Source organism: Vidua macroura, chromosome 3 (assembly GCF_024509145.1).
Source record: "Vidua macroura isolate BioBank_ID:100142 chromosome 3, ASM2450914v1, whole genome shotgun sequence".
Classification (NCBI taxonomy): Eukaryota; Metazoa; Chordata; class Aves; order Passeriformes; family Viduidae; genus Vidua; species Vidua macroura.
In genome coordinates this window covers 71,194,589-71,214,054 of record NC_071573.1, presented here as the reverse complement: position 1 = coordinate 71,214,054, position 19,466 = coordinate 71,194,589, and the positions used below count along the sequence as shown (strand labels likewise).

Below are 19,466 nucleotides of genomic sequence, written 5' to 3'. Positions count from 1 at the left end.
GGGTCTACATCTGGGTCACTCTTTCAAGTTGCAGCCCTTCCTCCCCTTCCAACTCTCTTCTGGTGTAAGAGAGGTGTTCCCAAATTGGAATGAGTCCAGCAGTGAGCTATTAAAGAAAGTGACAGCTCTGACAGCTCTGGAGCAAATCATGTATGAGGAGAAGCTGAAGCAGCTTGGTTTCTTCAACTGAGAGAAGAAAAGGATACAGGTAGACCTCAGTCATCTCTCACTCCTATAGAGAAGGCAGAGCCAGTCTTGTCTCTAAGCTGTGAAGGGACAGCTGCCACAGCTGCAAGCTGTAACAGTGAAGTTTTAATGGGATATAAGGCAAAAATAATTCACAGCGGCAGTCGCCATCTTGCTGCAGTGCTTCACTAGGAAGGTTGTGAGATATTGACCCTTGAAGTTATTCAAAACTTGGTCAGGCAAAGCCTTCAGGAACTTGACCTAACTTTGAATCTGTCCCTGTTTTGAGTAGGAAGTTAGGCTAGCTGATTTTCAGAGCTCCCTTGCAACTCGTATTCATTTTCCAAAGAGAAAAGTCATAGAATAATTTAACTTTTAAAAGTTTAGGAAAAAACAGTTCAAGTGAATAGTAGTACCTCAATATATTTAATTTTATACTATGTGATAGTTCCCTTCATGCCTTCCCTCTTTAAGGAACATTTTGCTTTTCTGTTTTTCCTTAAGTTTTCCAAGTGTGTTTTATTAGCACCTATCTGAAGTATGGCCAGTGGATTTTAAGTTTGCTATTTCCTCTTTTATTGATCATGCATTTTTCATAGTTCTTCATAAGTTGTGAACTAGCTTCAGTAGCCTGGTAGTTAGAGGGAGCAGTGTTGGGAAGTTGTCTCTGAAATGACATGATTATAAGAAGGACATGGAACTGTTGGAGCAAATCCAGAGGAGGGCACAAAGTTGATAAGAGGACTAGAGCACCTTTCCTATGGAGACAGACTGAAAGAGTTGGGGCTTCACAGAGAAGAGAAGATTGCATGGAGACCTCATAAAAACCTTCTAGTATCTGAAGGTTGAGGTCTACAGGGAAGCTGAAAAGGGACTCTTTGCCAGGAACTGTAGTGATAGGACAAGGAGTACTGTGTACAAACTGAGAGACAGGAAATTTATGTTGGATATTAGGAAGGAGCTTTTTACTATGAGGGTGGTGAGACACTACATGAGGTTTCCTGGGGAGGTTGAGGATGCCCCAGCCCTGGCAGTGTTCAAAGCCAGGCTGGAAAAGGCTTTGAGCAACCTGGTCTAGTGGGAGGTGTCCTGCCCATGGCAGGGGAGTTGAGGCTAGATGATCTTTTAAGATCCATTGCAGCCTCTTAATAGTCTATGATTGTATGATTAACAGTTGCTTTCTGTATAGATTTGTAGGTAACTATTTTTAAATCCTCCTGTTATTTCAGTAAGTATTTGTTCCTCATGGTATTCCCAAGAAATAAAACTTGTACAATGGAGACTCTTGCATTAGAAGGGTTTAATTTCTTACTTGGGATGTATCACTTGAGGAAGAGGGGAAAGGATCTCACTTTTGTGGTTGTTCCTGTATCTCATCTCTTTCTTGAACTAAAGAGCTGCCTGAGAACTTTGTGAACACAGTTTATTTAGGTAAAAACATAAGAAAGCACTTAAATACCAGAATTATCCATTGATTGGTAGAGCATTTGGGACCATGGAGATTGCTGCAATCTATTTCATCTCCCACCTTTGTCAGTTTTCATGTAGGGCAGTTTCTACCTGTCCTCCTACTGCTGAGTGTCTCCAGATTCCTCTTTGGAGAATAGGACTCTCTTGGAGGTGATGGTGGGCTTCTTGACACTCCTTAGAGCTGACTGATTAATTTTGAAGCCATCTGCCTTGCATATCCACAGCTGTTCATACTGTACAGTATGCAGTAGTAAGTTACATGGACAAATAATTTTTCCTGGTTGTAGGTATTCAGAAAAAAGAGCTTGAAACACTCAGCTGTGCATCATCAGCCTTCTGCCATAGCACAGGAGTACTATGTGCATGTACTTGTATGTGCCTCTCTGTCCACTCTGATAGAAAAGATTTGTGTTTCCAAATTCAATTCTTGTAAAATTATTAGGCTTAGTTTACACAATTTAAATTGTTAGCTCAGTTTACCTGAAGGAAGTGGAACAGTCCTCACATGTGGTGTTTGCTTAGCCAAGGTGGCGATGCAGTGCTTGGGGACAGCTAACATTTTCTGCAAGCACTCATGAGAGTAGAAGAGTTCTTTCACTCAATTTGAGGTTGCTTCTGCAGTGTAGGTGTAAAGGCTGCAAAGAATCTGGGCAGATGTCTTCAAAACTCATTGGAGAGAATATGCAAATGTTAAACCAACTCATTATCACCTTAATGAATTGGGATTTGTTTTCTAAACTCTGTAGGGAATTGCATGTTTATAATTTATTCTGCCTGTTCACTACTAAATTTTAATGTCTGTCAGTCATAAGTAGTTGAGTTCTCTGCCTCAATTGCAGATGCTGTAAGTTGCTGCGTTTGTTTTACTAACCTTGAAGAACTAAGTACATGTTTGAAATACATACCCCTTATTTAGTGTCTAATTTTTAAAATTCATATAGTTACTCCTCTTTTAGTTGATTCCTTTTGAGATATCAAAATTTGAATTAAGTCTGTGGTTTATAATTCTACATTTTATTGTTTTGAAAATTGTTACAAGCTTGTTCAAGATTAATTAAAGATGTCACTCTGTGTCACTTTGCCTCTTGTAGTCCAGCCAAACCGAAGAACATAGAGCTGAATTTTAAAACACCTATGAATCAAGACAGTTTAGAAAGTGAGCAGGACACTCTTGAAAAACCAGTTAATAAAACTAACAGCAACATTGCCAACAAAATTTCCTTGTTTGAAAACAAATGTGCCAACCAGAGCCAGAGACCTACTGACATCCCTGCTTCAAAAAATAATGCTGTACCAAGCACATTCGTCGGCAGAGCAAAGCTGAAATTTGGAAAACAACCTAAAGAAAATGAACAGCCTGATAAAACATTAAATAAACAAAGCAGTCGCCAGAAGTTATTTGAGAATGGCACATTGGAGAAAGAAGGCACTGCAGAGTTAAAAGGCAAAAATGGAGAAATCTTTACCTCTTATGAGGATATTGGGAAGACAACAGAACTTAAAGTAAAAGCTGCCATATCCCTTTTTAACCAAAGCAGCAAAAGTGATGCTGGTAGCGTCTCTCTGAAGCAACCAGAATCAGAATTAACCACAGCAAAGAAAGAAAGTTCACCTTTTAAACTGCCTTTGCACTCACCTGTAAAAACTGAAAATGCTCAAGATCCTTTCTACCAAAGAAATTACCCAAGCTCAGAATTCCATAGAAATGAAGAAAAAGTGCTGCCAAACACAGAGGCTTTATCACCTTGCAATGATGATAAATATCCTCTACCATCTCAGGTTTCCAGATCAGAATTTAAGAAGATGGAAAATGGAGATAAAAAGGTAAAGCCAGGAGATTTGAACTTTGCAGCACTGCAGTATGATGACAGCAATCAAGACAGTGTATTGGAATCAGAGCACAACACCAATACACAAAAGAGCCCAGGGAAAACCTGTAATGGATCTGCTGAAGATGACAGCATTTTTGATTCCCCATCTGACATGAAGAAGTTTGCTGAAACAATAAAAAACTTAGACAGCTCAGTTTGTTTACCACAGAAAAAGAAGAGGTCAAAGCTTCCCAAGTCTCCAGCACCCCACTTTGCAATGCCTCCCATTCATGAAGACAACTTAGAGAAAGTATTTGATCCTAGTGTATTTACTTTTGGTTTGGGACTGAGGAGGGAAAAAACACAGGATCTGTTACCAGCACAACAAATGAAAATGCAAAGCTTGGAAACAATAGCCAGAGTCAGGCCCAAACGTGCATCAACGGAGCAAAGTATCATATTCAAAGCTCTGCAGTCATGTAGAGAGGAACCTGCCTTTACTCAGGAAATAAATGGAAAAGAGAATATTGATTGTACAGATGGTGAAATTAAGAGATCACGGCTTGAAAAAAGCTCCCTCTTCTCAAGTTTGCTGTCTTCTAAAGAAAAGTTTTTTAGCACTTCTGTCACTTCAGTAAATAACACAACAGGTTTTGCAACTGACTCCTCGGGGATGCCTCCTTTACAACAGGATGCTTCTGGGCCATTCATCATGCCTCAAAAATCTGAGGTAATAAAGATCAGTCAGGAAATGAAACAATGTTTGTTGACCTGCTGAATGATTGTTAATTTTGATTTTGCAATTCAGTCTCTTTCAGATATGAAGCTTCCAAGTTTTGTGGAGAAGTACCTGCAAGCAGATAGTGCAAAAAAAGAATTAAGTTTACAAATGCCCAGCTATGGCAATCCTGAGAAAGGTTTTTCGAGCTGGATAGGAACAAGCAGATACGAATCAAATGTCCCCTCTGGTTTATTAGATGTGGATGTAAGTATTGTGTTTTTAAAAAGCTGCCTGCAAAGTTATCCAGCTTTTATGTTTTCAGTAGACAAGGTACATGTATTGTTTTGTTTCCCCTCTTTGGGATAGATATAGATTACCAATACATTGAGGTGAACTTAGGTGTGGTACCAGTTTTATCTGAAAATGAAAATCAGATTACATCTATCAACATAATTAAAGTGTCTTTATTTTGAGACTTTTTTGCAAATACGAATGGAAAGCATTTTTTGAATATGTCTTCATACTTGATTTTGTATTATACTGAAACAAATCTTATGCTAACTTCAGTTTTTTATAGCAAATTAGTAGAAAGCTTTCTGTGAACTTCAGAAAACTTCCGTTGAAGTAATCTCTCTTCTCTTCCAACAAGACATTCAGCCCTTGTACCGTTAAATAAACAACAGAGCAAATTTTTTTATTTTAGTCCTCTGTTGTATTCCTGTGCATTGGCAGAAAAATATATATTCTTGAAGAATGCCTTAAGAACTGGATAGTAGTGATTATTGAAAATGCTGCTACAGTGGAGGGCTGTCCCTTGGTCTGATTGCAAACATCTGTTCTTCCTGACTGAAGACAGACCTATGTTTTCCCCTCAAAGCAACTTTAATATGGAATATATTTGTAATTTCTGTTTTTAAAATGATGAACCAATGTCCTGTAGTATTTGCTATTTCTGTTAATGGAAGACCTTATTGTAACCTGTGAGGAAAACTATATTCAGGACATCTAAGAACCATGTGAAGAAATATATTTTCTAAAGATTAATACATAAATGTGACTGTGGAATTGAAGCAGCATGTAAGAAGTTTGAGAAATACTTTCAGAAGCTAATGGTCATCTGCTGTAGCAGTTCTACTAAAAGGAGTGACGACATAGAATTAGCTCCTTTCTTTGTCACCTTGCAGGAGACAATCATCCATGGTACCTTGCAGTTTTGAGAATGTAGGTTCTTCTCTTATGGGAAGTTTTCTTAATTAGAGTGGAGATGAAAATTAGGGGGGTTATTTACATTAGTGTAGATTTTTGTTACCAGTTAAAGAGGCTTTCTTACTCTGATGGTTCTGCTTGGATTTAAAAACTTAAATTTAAAGCTAAATGTCTAGTACTGTCTTAGTTTGGTTTTTGCTACTTAAACTGTTGTTCTTGAGTGGATTTCAATTTTGCAGTAAAGTGTGGAGGCCTGATATAGCAGCAGAGTGTGTACATACCTAAGACTGCACTTGAGAGAATCCCTTTAGGCTTCAAAGGGTTTCTGGATTTCTGTGGCATTGTTGCTGACTGAATTGTTTTGCTCAAGTTAGGAATCAAAAATGTTTGTGAGGTATACCTGCTGTGCATCTTCTACTGACTAAGAAAATGATGATGCAATGGCTAGTGGGTAATGTGAAGGAAAGAGTAAGGGCAGCCCAAAACAATGACTTTGGCATTCCTCAAAACACAGAACAAGTTTTAACTGGAATTGAAGCACAGGCTAAAAAAACCAGTTGTGCTTCAACATGTCTTGATGATGCCTACAAAAACCTGGTGGTGGTTAAGAACTGTCTTGCGACCACTGCCTGCTCTGCATATTAACTACGTTCTCTTTAATTCCTTGCACGTGTTGCTGGTTACCTATTTAGGGGCAGGATCTGTTTTTGTCTTTTTGTTTGTGTGAATCATTCCTAGAAGAGCAGGACCTTGTCCCAGAATGAGCACTCCCGTCCTTCCTTAGGAAACCAAACACATTTCAATGCTTGCTTTATTTGTTTGAAGGTGACGTGATGCAACCACAACTTTCCCATATATTCTATATCATACAGTTTACTGCTGACTACAGCATTGTTTTAGATTTTGTATACCTCCATGTGTTTTATTTGTTCTGAATATTTTTAGTTTATCACTTAGTGTGCAGTGTCATGCTCTTTGAGGAAACCTGTTACAAGGTGTTCATCACAAAATTGATTATGCTAGTTTGCTCATACATGGATGTGCCATCATGCATTCTCAGTATTTTCATATATGCATCATGCTTTAGGGCTCAACATTTTTACACATTTCAACTCATCTTTATCATTGTACAGCATGTACTGTATCAGTGGCAGTTTTTAAAGTAGCCTCTTGGTATTGAAATCCTGGAATGTACAGGAAGCTTATCAGGATGATTTTAAAGCATTTCAGACCTGAGGTTAGTCGACTTCAGTGAGATGATAATTCAGAGTTTAAAAAAAGCGTAAAAATTTATACATTTGTGACTAGATGCTGCTCTGCAAGGGGAAGTAGAGATTGAAGTGGTAAATAGGTATAGTTGAAAGGTTACCAACTTTTACCATTCAGAGTATTTTTGATTTTGTTCTACTAGGCCTTTTTTATAGCTGAGTATCTTTATTGAAAATATTTTTGATTTTTGTGGGGCTTTTTGTGATTTTTTTTCTCTTCTCGTTGTCTATTAGACACTTCCAAGAAATGGACAAAGTAAAATCAATCCCAGACCTGGCAAGGTAAGATCAATTTTAATAGTTTTAGTGTTCCTTTCTATAATTAAGGCTTAGAAAGATAGAACTGTATGTTACTGGCATGTTTTTCTATTTTGTTTGGTTTTTTTTAATGCAGCTGGTGATATACTGTGATTCAGACTGTCAAAAAGCTGGCATTGAAGTTTTCCATGATGTTCCAGATTGCAGTTCTTGGGTTCTGTCACCAACAATTTTAGTTAAAGTCATCAGAGGATGGTAAGAGATCAATTTTTGCTCTTTATACAAAGATTTTTACTCTATCCAAAACTGTTTAGAAACAGAATTGGCATGTGATTCACAGTAAGTCTGCCTTGTAAATGGCAATGTAACATGGACAGCTATGAGCAAGAAATAGGGCATTTTACCTCTGCAACAGGAAGTTCTGAGCTGGAAAACCTATTTTGCTGACTAAGTAAGTGAGTGTTACCATCTGATGGGGTGCGAGATTTCATCAGGCATAGGAGTGGGATGAAATGACAGATTCTGTTCAGCTATTTTGCCTGTCAACTCCTCCGGTCATTAGGGATTCTTGCATAGTATTTGGATTGGGCTAAAAGGCTAGCAAATAAGTGTAAAGCTAGGTCTTACATAATTATTTAATGACCAAAGGAATAGGATGGTGCTGTAGAGATAATTGACTGTTTCTCTGACAAAAGGAGGGATTTTGCTCTAAAAGCTGTATTGCCCAAGAGTAATTCAAAGCCATTTCATCTCCTGCTTTCTTCATCGCATCAACAGAAGGGCCATTAGTAGTGTGGCTAGCACAGCAAGTTATGCTGTGGCCAGGCTATAATGCAGTCAAATAGCAGGTTCTCAAAAGTAATTATCTGATAGCAAGGTGCAGACACAAGGGCTAGCCACAGTAGGAGGTACTGGGAAGCAAACTGATTGCTGTTTAGCTTCAGAAAACTGGAACAAAAACCTTTTGATCTCTGTAAACCAGGTCATCTTTTCTAGCGTGGTCTACAGGGACTGGGTTTGGGCTTTTTTTCCTCCTTCCATTGAGAGCCTGAGTGAAGAGTTTGTATTTGCAGATGGATAAAGTTCTTATTTAGTTATATATTCTGTTCTGCCATTAAAAATGAAGCTGTCCTTGTCTTCTGAGCAGTCTTATCATCCTCTGGCACATCTACCCCAGCTCCTGTGGAACTCCAGGCTGTTGTTCACAGGATCCAAGGAACTTGTCTGTTTATACATGATGTAGCAGACTGCAGTGTCATTGTTTTCTCTGATGTACAAATTGATTCTGATTAATATCCCATATGAAGTCTGGTATTCAAAGAGAGTAGTCTTTGCTGCCCCAAATTATCAGTTTTAGAAGGTGGAGGAGTTTTTTGTGAAAGTACAATTTGGCAGTAGACATTTTTGTTTCTATCATTGTTTTTAAACGTATCACAGAGACTGAAAATGGCATCAGCAGTGTTGGGTGAATAAGCTGTATTGGGGAAATGGCAAGGGTTTGGAAACAGTACTGTGTATGAAATGATTTGTTAAGTGGGATCATGATTTTTGCAAATCACACTTGATAAAGCACCATGAAAAATTAGATTTTTTTTTCAATTTATTTTAAGCTGGATACTCTATGAAAAACCAAATTTTGAAGGCCCCTCTATTCCACTGGAAGAAGGAGAGTTGGAACTCACAGATATTTGGGGTGCAGGTGCTTCTGAAGAGCAAAGTGACTGCAAGTCTCAAAAGCCTGCAGTGATTGGTTCAATAAGACATGTTGTTAAGGCAAGTAATATAAGTCAAAAAAATTTTTATAGATCTTAATGTATAGTGATGTTTTATACTGATAGAAAGTGTGATTGGTCTATTAGGACACAAGTGTAACATGAGCTACAAGTGCATGAAACAATATTCTACGTTGAATTTAATGTTTAATCACAAAATGCATGTGGGGGCTGTTGCACAGTGTGGGTTGTGGTAATATCAAGAGGAAGGACAGGGTAGGAACAGAACTTGGTGGGCTTTATTAGAATAGCCACCAAAATGCTACATGCAGCATATGCTTTGTAGACTGGTGAGTGTCAGGAAAAGCATCCCAGAAAACCATCAGTAATTCAGTATTTTCAAAATATTTTTTTTCTTTTTTTTTCCAATACAAACTGAATTTGCACTCAATACAGACTTCAACATGAAACACCAAACTTTGGTTTGTGTGGTATGGGCAAACTTACCAGTGAGTTGCACACATGATGGAACATCCTTTCAACATGCACTTTTAACCTACCATTAAGTAGTTACAATTGCAGGTTGCCAAAACAAGCACAAGCTATAAAGTTATTTGATTAGGAAAGGAAAAAGGAAGAATATATATCGCTTGTAACTACAATTCTTGTTTAAGTTGCAGTTCTCTTCAAGGGTGGCTTGTTTGGTATTATCTTAGTATTTAATTTGCTAGAGGAGATGCTAACTGATGAAAGAAGATGGATTCCTGCCTAGATGGCAGAAAGTAAACAATGTAAATGCTGATTAGAGATTGACTGACTGTCTTGGTTCAAACAGAGACAGGCAAACTGGCTTAGCTATACTTTTATTATAGGCATCTAATAGCAGTAGTAATTGACAAGGGGGGAAACAATGTAAAATAAGCAGGTGTTTCAAAACTGACTTAGTTATGCACAGTAATTACAGAACTCATAGCACAGATCAAGTGATTATGGCGATCTTCATTTTTCAGGATTACAGGGTTTGCCGAATTGATTTGTATACAGAGCCTGAAGGGTTAGGAATCGTGACTTCCTTTTTTGATGACACTGAAGAAACAGGGGTGTTTGGAACCACTCAGAAGACTTGTTCTATTAAAGTGCATTGGGGCATGTAAGTATGCAGCTCTGTATGAATGTGTAGTGCGGTGACAGGAATTTGGTTTAAACCATTGGTTACACCTGTCAGACTTGCGAGGAGGCTATATTTATTCTAGTCCTATATTTTGGCAGTATATTTGTTGACAGTAGTGTTAGTACATCACTGTAATGCTTCACTCTTGGGGAGTCTGACCTAGAATGTTTTGTTAGAGCTAGATTTTCTTCTGCTTGCGTGTAGTAAATTCTAAATAACCTTTGTGTATTTGTAGCCAAGGAAAAAGAGTTTGCCTGTCTTGCTTTTTCTTATTCAGACAAGCTTACCATAAATGAGGGTGGGGAATCAACTGTTATAATAAGACCACATTTCCCACTTGCTGTCTTCTAAACTTGAAATCATCCTACTAAAAGAAGAAAATTTTTTAAGTCCTTCTGTTATAAACTAAGACTTAGTGCTTTAGAGGGTCCATACATGACATTGTTGTATTTCACAGTGCATTTTGATCTGGGCTTTTATGGTGGTGTGTAAAACAAAGATGTTATGTCACCTGAAAATATCTGGCCATCTGAGTTAGGAGGGTAATATTGTGAACCAAGCAAGCTTTTATGAGAGAGGAGACCTCTAAGGAGCAATCCAGGTGCTGTACCAATATTAGTTTTCATGGCTTAATAAACAAACTAGTAAATCGTTATGGAAAACATGCTTCAAAGTAGTACTGGGAGAAGTACACAGAAGAGAGAGGGTTCTTTCAGAAAAAGTGAAACTGGAGCCACTTCCAGTCGTCCTGCAGAACTTACAGGGTGTACAGACCTTGGTTGTTAGCTCTTATGTTTGGGCACTGATAGCACTTGCCTTGCTGCAAATAGTCTATCAAAAACTGCCCAGCTGAAGGCAGGTGTTACATATCACTGCAAAGATGTTTCAAATCTACCACATGATATATGGACATTTTTGTTGTTAGGTGAAGGGTATTTTATCTGAGTAAATACTTACACCTTGATTTGTGGGAAAAAAATGAAGCATTTTGGTATGTAGGCAAATTTGAAGATGTCCAAGTAGTTGGTTCTCTGACAGGAAGTTATTTCTGGTGAACTGCAACCTCAATAAAAATTACATGTCTTGCAAGAGTAATGAAATCAGATATGTTATTTGGAGGTTGATTGTTAATTCACTCCATCTATGTCTCCACTTTATTTCTGTCTCACTTAAAAGCTATTTGTGACCAGTAAAATTACACATTTTTTTTGGAAGGAGGCAGAGCCTGTGCACATCTGAATTGTCTTTATTTTGCATTAGTGTAACAGCATTGTTTTATTGAATCCACGTGACCTCTTTCTGTCTTAATATCTCTCTCTTGTATTTGTATCCCTGAAGGAAAGCAGACTAATATTTTCACTAGGAAGTGAAATATATTATTTTTCAACTGTCTTTCTCAGATATCTGTTTATTAGTCCAGTGTAGAAAGAAGTTGCTTCCATGAGAAATTCTGCAGATGGCTGCTGCTTTTTTGCATGTTGCAGGGTTAGGGGATTTTTTGCCTTTAGTTTACAGGTATGACATAGTTCACTGTGTTGGCAGGTGAGGGAGGCTCCAATTCTGAGTCACCTTGCCATGTGGGTGTGGTTGTATCATCTTAAAGTTTCCCAGTGTTCATGCTTAATTGCTGTTTGTTAAAAGCTGCCAACAAAAATGAGTCAATGCACCTTTATCTTCTGACTGTACTCTTTCCTTGTTCTTCCATGTGTGTCAGTTCTTGCAGTGAAGTTAGTCATAGAATCCTTTAGGATGGAAAAGGCCTTATAAGACCATCCAGTACCACCATTAACCCAACACTGCCACGTCCACCACTAAACCATGTCCTTAAGCACCACTACTGCACATCTTTTAAATACCTACAGGGATTGTGACTCCACCACTCCCCTGAGGAGCCTGTTACAGTGATTGACAACTCTTTCAGTGAATTATTTTTTTCTAATATCCAGTCTAAACCTCCACATGTGCAGCTTGAGGCTACTTCCTCTTGTCCAGTCACTACCTGCCTACTACCTCCTTTCAAGGCAGTTGTAAAGAGCAGTGAGGTCTCCCCGGCATCTCATTCTTTCCAGGCTGAGCGCCTCCAGCTCCCTCAGCCACTCTTATTAGATTTGTGCTCCAGACCTTTCACCAGCTCCATTGTCCCCTTCTAGACATGATCCAGCCCTTCAATGTTCTTTGTGTAGTGAGGGGACCAAAACTGTTCCTGAAACACAGGATTTGAGGTGTGGCATCACCAGTGTTGAGTACAGGGGGACAGTCACTGCCCTGGTCCTGCTGGCCACACTGTTGCTGATACAAGCTGGGGTGCCATTGGCCTTCTTGGCCACCTGGGCACACGCTGGCTTAAGTATAATTGCTGTTGACCAGCACCCCTGGGTCATTTTCTGCCAAGAAGCTTTTCAGCCACTCTTCCCCAGTCCTGAAGCACTCTTTGGAGTGTGACCTGGCACTTTCCCATGTTGAAATGTTCCCAAGGTCCCATTGACTTTGGCCCATTGATCCAGATCCCCCTGTAAAGATTTCTTACTCTTCAGCAGATCACCTAACTTCTCCCACCCAACTTCTTGTCATCTGCAAAAAATCTGAGGGAGCACTCAAATCCCCTCATCCAAATCATTAATATTAAGGTATTAAACAGAATTTACCCCAGTACTGAGCCCTTGAAAATACCAAGTGTGACAAGCCACAGGCCAAGGGCTTACTGAGTGGTGTGAATAGGGTGCACACAATGTATCAAACATTCAGCCATAGACAGCAGTAAAACTACAGCCCCTTTTTATTTCTTAGAGCCGTGTGTCTGCAATTAAACTATACCAATCTGAGCCAGTTTATATTAGCTTGGAATCTCTCTTTAAAGGGAACATTGATTTTGTTCCTAAAGTAAGCATATTGTCTTGTTCTTTACTGTTCAGAAATGTTCTGGGGGTTTTATGTTTTACTTCTGTCCTTCCACCCTTCTACTTTTAGATGGCTTCTTTATGAAGAACCTGGTTTCCAGGGAGTCCCTTTAATGTTGGAGCCTGGTGAATATCCTAATTTATTATTCTGGGAGAAGAAGGAAGCCTACATTAGGTCCATGAGACCCTTGAAAATGGTAAACTACTGCTGTTACTTAGAAGTTAAATGACCTATGTTTATGTGCTAGAAATAATGTATTAAGGTGGTTAGATTTTTCAAGCCTTACAAAAATCTCTTTTAAAAAAACTAAGATTTTTAGTCTATAAAATTCTTGAACTTAAAACATTTGATTGCATCCATCTCTGCCATTAATCTGCTGTTTATTTTCACTTGCACTCTTTAAGGAATATTTCACCTTACTTCTGTAAAGAATTGATGACTCTTAGAGACATCTACAAGTTGTCTGAGTCATGAACAGCTTAATTTTTACTTCTTTTTTTTTTCCTTTTAACAGGGTGGTCGCAAAGTTGAATTCAGTGGAGAGCCAAAGGTAAAAGTCAGTATTGATTGTCAGTGTTGATTGTCCAAAGCTATTTTACAGCACATAAACTACACGTGGCTAGATAAGTATGCTTTGATTGGATACCAGCTACTGATGGTTTACTGGGTAGTCCTTTTGTATGTGCCCACACTGTGAAAATACAACTTCTGTTACATTTCTGCATCCATTAGGTGCATATATGACAGTATGAACAGCAATCCTGATAATGCAGATGGGTAATGAATGCTCAAGCCTTCCTGTTGCATCTCTAGTGGAAAGGCCTCTTGTAGAGGAGAGAGAGATCCCACTAGTTGGTTTCATCATTTTGCATTCTCCCTTTATGTGCCCATGCAAAAGAAACTGTCTATTGTCAGAATTCATCATCCTCCCTGCAATTTTTCTTTTCCTTCATTTCTGCTCCAGGTAATTGTATATGAGAAGCCTTTCTTTGAAGGAAGACATGTGGAAATAGAATCGGAGATCTTTATGCTTGATGACAAGGAATCAGAAGACAAGACAAGACTTCCGCTTACATCAGTGGGATCCATGAAAGTACTGGGAGGAGTGTAAGTGTGGAAAAGTGGTATTTACCCTTCAGCTGAAATAGTAACTCCATAGGCTGGAAGTTGCAGTGGACAAATCCAGTCCCTGTTTATTTTGTTTTGGGTTGAGGTATACACCAGGGTTAAATTTGAAAATATTCACAGCAAAAGAATAAATATTACCTATGTATATCTGCTTCATGGAAACATGGAGTGGCACTTGTCCATTTCCACATGCAGACTCTGTTGTTGTTGTTGTTGTTCAGTTGGGTTGCTTATGAGAAGCCTGGGTTTGAAGGCCATCAGTACTTGCTGGAAGAAGGAGCGTATCGGGATTGGACAGACTGGGGTGGCTACGATGAGGAGGTGCAGTCCCTGCGACCAATTGTTGGTGTAAGTTCCAAGAACACATAGTAGGCATCTCCTGAGTGCTCTGAGATGGCATGTGGCACTTTCCTTATGGTGCTTCTCTTTGTTTTGACAGGACTTCACAAGCTCCCATATGATAATGTACAGTGAAAAAGACTTCGGACCAAAGGGTTCCAATATCAACGTGTTAGGCATCATTGCCAATTTGAAAGACACTGGATATGGGCTGAGGACACAGTCTATAAATGTGCTAAGTGGCGTGTAAGTGATACTTTTATTCACTCTTTCATTTTAGATATGCTGGTCTTTATAGAAATTGATGGTGTTTGCAGATGTTTTTCAGGACTCTGACTTCTATGTAGAGTCTTCAGATAAAATTTTTTGCCCTTGGCCACAGAATGTGAAAAGTAAAGTTTTGGTGAATATGTATAGTAAATAGAGATAACTTTTACTATGCTCACTGATACCTTCTGATATTGGGGAGAGTAACTGTTCTGAAAATTAACATTGCTTTTGCAGTGAATCCTGTAGGCTTAACAGTGGTTTATTGCTGCGGTGTTGGTTTTTATTGTTTGTTTCCCAAAATATGATTCCCAAAAGACTGTATTAGCCATGGCTATTAACAAACCAACTCTTAGTGCCATGAGTGCTATCCCATGCAGTTGATCAGCTGATAGACTTTGCTGTTTGATTACTTGAGTCCCTCAACTGCAGATTGAGTTTCACAGCCTTACAGACCATATAAAAGTATTTTGGAAATGCCAATAAGTATTAGCAGTCATGGCTGCAAACACACAAAAAATTAACTAAAGTAGCAGAACCAAAAAAGCATGAGATGTACAGTCTGTCTCCCTGGCTGGTATGCATGCAGGTGACTTGCTGGAAGCTCTGCCTTACCCAGCCACACCCAAAATCTTTCCCTGTGTTATCTGTGCTATATCTCTGCAAGTTTTGTCTGGATAAAGGTTGCAGAATCAAGTTCGGTGCATTCCAGAGGAATGCTTTTAATTTGTATATGAATATGGTGTGACAGCAGGTTTTTTTCTGCCTGGTGACCTTTGAAGCCACTTGCTCTTTTGTCTTCTGTAATATGCAAGAGAGATTCCTGGGAAAGAGTCGCCTCTGAAGGTTGGGAAACAAATTGTGGGTTACCTATCATGCCCTTCATGTAGTTGTTCTAGCAAATGTGTCTGTTGCATCTGAGATAGGAATCACACATGAGTTTGAGTCCTCTAGTAATTAAGAGTGACTTTTAACACTCTGATGGCAAAGGTGGCGAGAGGTCTTTATGAACAAAACTTATCCCACAAACTCTGCTACCACTCTTATAGACCCCAAAAGATGTAATTTGTAGCAATAAGCTTTTAAAAAATTCAGATGCATTGTTCATAACAGGTGGCTAGCGCTCAGCTCTTAAGAGTTTTGTACAATCCCTCTGTTTCCAGAGAGGTTGTGAGTGTTTGGGGGTTTTGTGGTGATCTTACTAAATGTTAATGTGTCAGAAAGCTTGAATGATCTGTGTGAAGTCATATTTGGCAATACGGTGCTTTATTTTAAGTGTTAACCGTCTGTTCAGGTAGAAGACTTTTTTATATCTTTCCTTCCAAGAAATCGGTCACAGAGCAATGAATAATCCATTGAGCAATTTCCTGAGTTGTTTAGGCTGTAATGCAGATGATGACATAGAGAACTGTGACAGATTCAATAAAAGCTTCTCATAATATTTCAAAGTAACCTTCCTGGCATTATATTGAAAACACTTAATTAAAATAAGTAAAAAATTTAAGAAGCCCTCAACCTTTCATTGCAATTTTTTAACTACAGGTATGTGGGGTAAGCAGTTAGAGCAGTAACATAACAGATGATCAGTATTTCCCACATAATTAATTTGATTGCTCTGTAATTTAAAGGGTATATCAAAGAAAAGAAAGCCGGACACTGCAGTGCACAGTTACTATGGAACGAGTTCTGAGCTCAACCGCAGCTCTGAACTGTATTGCTGGAGACAGCCCAGCTCTGCATTTGGGGAGTGACTATTCAATTTTGGGGTAATTCAGCACTAGCTGCATTAAAATTTCTAAATTTCTAAATGTTTCTAAACATGTTTCCAAGCAATATTTTCATGTCTTAGCTAAATCCACTGTAAAGACATCCTGAAAAATATATCCTAAGGAGATGAGGATTGACTTCTTGAAGAATGAAAATGCACTTCTTGAAAAATGAAAATGTTTTGTGCTTGAGCATTTTTTGGAGACTAGCCAAACATAAAATTCAAAAATTATTTTTCTGCCATTAGGGTGGGAGAAAGCAATCCAGGCTGACTGAAAATAGGAGGGGCCTTTCTTCTTTTAAGTAGGGTTTGAACTTTATTTCCAAACTGGCAGAATTTGAAGTGGCGGAAAATTGAACTATTTACTATCAACAGGTAACACCCTTTACAAGTTTAAGCAAGTACTAAAATCAAGTGTTGTACTATTTTGATTTCCCCTCTGCTTAAAAACTTCTTCAAGCTTTTATTTAATAGTGATCAAAATCACAGGAACTGCATGTTTGAAATGTGCCTTTTCTTTATCCATAAATACACCAAACTTTTGCCAGGACTCCTGAAGAAGCTTTTGTCTTTTAGTTGATTCCCTTTGAACTTGCTGGAAGAATTTTCCTAGATTTGTTTATTTTATGTAGTCATCTGTTTACTGTGGTCATGTTATCAGCCTGGTTTTCCCCTAGTTTTCAAGTAATTAATCCACAATGTAGATTAGGGTTGCTTCTCGAGTATGTATGGATAGTGAGTGATATATAAGTGATACTATATAAGTGATATATAAGTGATAATAAGGAAATAATTAGGTAATGAGTGGTTCATATACAGAAACCAGGAGGTAGTAAATTTAATCTAGATGCGCTCAGGAAGGTAACATGAGTGAAACTGGAGACACAAGGTACAAGAACAAACCTCCACTGTGAGCTGAAAAGTGCAGTTACCCTATTGGAGAACACTTCAAACAAAGCTTTAACTTCTCTGTATATCTGACCTGATGTGCAGAAAAAAACCTTTCAAGGAGTCATAAAACTAAAGCTCGCGAGTCCCTGGGATACTAACAATCACAGTCACAAAGGAGCATGATGAACCCGTTTTCTCTCCCCTATAAATAGAATTTTATTACCTCATCCTATCTATTAATTATGGTACAAATCTGCAAGTGCTAGTTACTCCCTCCTAAAGTTAGACAAGGTGAGTCCTGGGCTAACTGAGAGCAAATCTGATTTTTGGTGAGTTACCCATGTCTGGATTATTTTCTTGGCTGTACTTTCAGACCCTGTTTGTAGCTGCACTTCCTAGACGTCATACGTAGAGGTTTTTGGAGAAAGATTCTCTGTGTGTAATAGTACTAACAATGTATAATCAAAGCTCTATGCTACTTCTGGTTTCAGGGGCGTGGATGGTGCCCAGGAGGAAAGGTCTCCAGCACTCTCCTGCCAGCAGCCTGGGATGGAGCTGTTGCTCAGCCTCACTAAGGCAGTTTGTGCATCTGGGGATTACAAAATCTGTTGTGCTAGGAGAGCTCGCTCCCTCTGGGGCAGGATGGTTGCTGCCATGCTGCAGAGCAGCACTTCAGTTTTTGTTGTGCCTGGCAGCTGGAATGTGGCTCTTTTGCTCCACTGTGGAGGCAATATCTTGCTCTCCAGGCCTTTCTGTGAAGTCAGAAGTTAGATTAAGGCAGTGCTCCTTCCTAGGGATAATCATGAGGTCTGGCAGGTTTAGCTGGTACTGAATGCAGCTGCCTGTCCTTGATGATGTTATTACTACTTTCAGCAGCTTTATATGGGCTTCTGAATGAAGTGGAGAAGTACAAGTATTTCACCATTAAGCCCTGACTCTAGGAACTGTTGAACTGCATGGGCCGACTTGCATAGAAGAGTGGCACTTAATGATTTAAATCCCATTTATTTAGATGTAAACATGTGCAAGTGAGATTCATTGGTTACTTCTGCATTCAGGCTTGTTTTTAGATGGGGGGAACTAAATAACTGTTATCAAGGGGGTCTTATGAGGCTGCTGATATGTCTTACAGTTCACTTTATATCAGAAACACTTCTTTACATAGATCTCAATCAAGTAAAACTACCATGCACCATAGCTGTATCCTGGCACTTGTGCACTGAAAAGTCTAATGAATGCCTGCTGAAGATATTGTTTAAGGAAACCTCATTTTCACTGCTTTTGGTATATGTGGTATACAGGTATAGACACACCTGAGACATTTGAACTCTGCTCAATTTATTGTACATACCAAAGTCTCTTTGATTAATTACTCTGAGGTGATTTTGAAATGGACCTTGAAATATGCTGTAAGTAATTAGTGTGTAACAAGTTGGAATAATTGATTATATCTGAGGCGAACCGAGAGATGTGAATAGTGATGTATGTGAATCACTGTTTGAATGTTTGCCATGGACAAGTAAAACAAAGTTCATACTCTTGGCACATGCTGATGCACCTTTATTTCAGTTTGAGGTTATCCCACTTCTTGTATCTGCAGAGACTCTGGCATTTGTACTTGGAATAAAACTGCAGCTTAGTAGAATCCAATTGATCGACATACATAAATTAATTGGGAATTTTGATGTTGAGAGTTATCTTTCCCTGCAGATTTTAAGATCTGTATCATTTTACTGCTTTATGATATGAAATTTTTGTTAGTGTAGAAACTCAGTAAGTTTCTGAGCCCACTGAAAGTGGATTTTGGCATAGCCTAGCATACACTCATTATGAACTACAGTGGCTAAAATTAAAAGCAGGTTGACTCTGAGTAGAAGTTTTTCTTGTAAAATCAGGAACCAGCAAGTTGTCCTGATTCCTGCATAAATATAATGAATGAAACACAGCTGCTGCTGTGGTCTGATCTCATATGGGCACTCAAAAAACAACCAAACAGAAAAAAAAGAATTGTAAGTATGGGAAAGTTTGGGAAGTATATCAGCAAAAAACAAGTCAAGTTCTGCAGGTTATCACAAAACATATATCACAAAAATATAGATGCAGGAAGTGCTCTGTTTGGGCTTTCAGTATGGAACCAGGGTTAGAAGAACACTGTAATAGAAGATTTATTGAATGTATTATTAGCAAGACCGATAGCAGATATTTAAGATTGGACCTAAAGACTGCAGGAGTAATTTGGCATCAGAGAGATATATGTAGTGATTTGGTTGCTTTTCCAATACTTCAGGTGTGTATCATGTCAAAAGTTGAAAGTCTTTCAAAAAGGCATATTCTGACTGAGACAGAAGACTTGATGCAGATCTCTGAGTTTG

At 38.6% G+C, this 19,466-nt stretch overlaps 1 protein-coding gene across 1 annotated transcript in view; it reads left to right on the top strand.

Moving 5' to 3' along the window:
* The window catches only part of CRYBG1 (crystallin beta-gamma domain containing 1), a 41,767-nt gene that overhangs the window by 4,119 nt on the left and 18,182 nt on the right, over positions 1-19,466 (top strand). Inside the window, exons 2-12 of the mRNA XM_053972684.1 lie at positions 2,748-4,197; positions 4,276-4,452; positions 6,897-6,944; positions 7,057-7,175; positions 8,531-8,693; positions 9,643-9,782; positions 12,771-12,897; positions 13,216-13,251; positions 13,666-13,808; positions 14,051-14,177; positions 14,269-14,414. Coding sequence (XP_053828659.1) covers positions 2,748-4,197; positions 4,276-4,452; positions 6,897-6,944; positions 7,057-7,175; positions 8,531-8,693; positions 9,643-9,782; positions 12,771-12,897; positions 13,216-13,251; positions 13,666-13,808; positions 14,051-14,177; positions 14,269-14,414 — 2,676 coding nt within the window. The remainder of the gene's footprint in view (positions 1-2,747; positions 4,198-4,275; positions 4,453-6,896; positions 6,945-7,056; positions 7,176-8,530; positions 8,694-9,642; positions 9,783-12,770; positions 12,898-13,215; positions 13,252-13,665; positions 13,809-14,050; positions 14,178-14,268; positions 14,415-19,466) is intronic.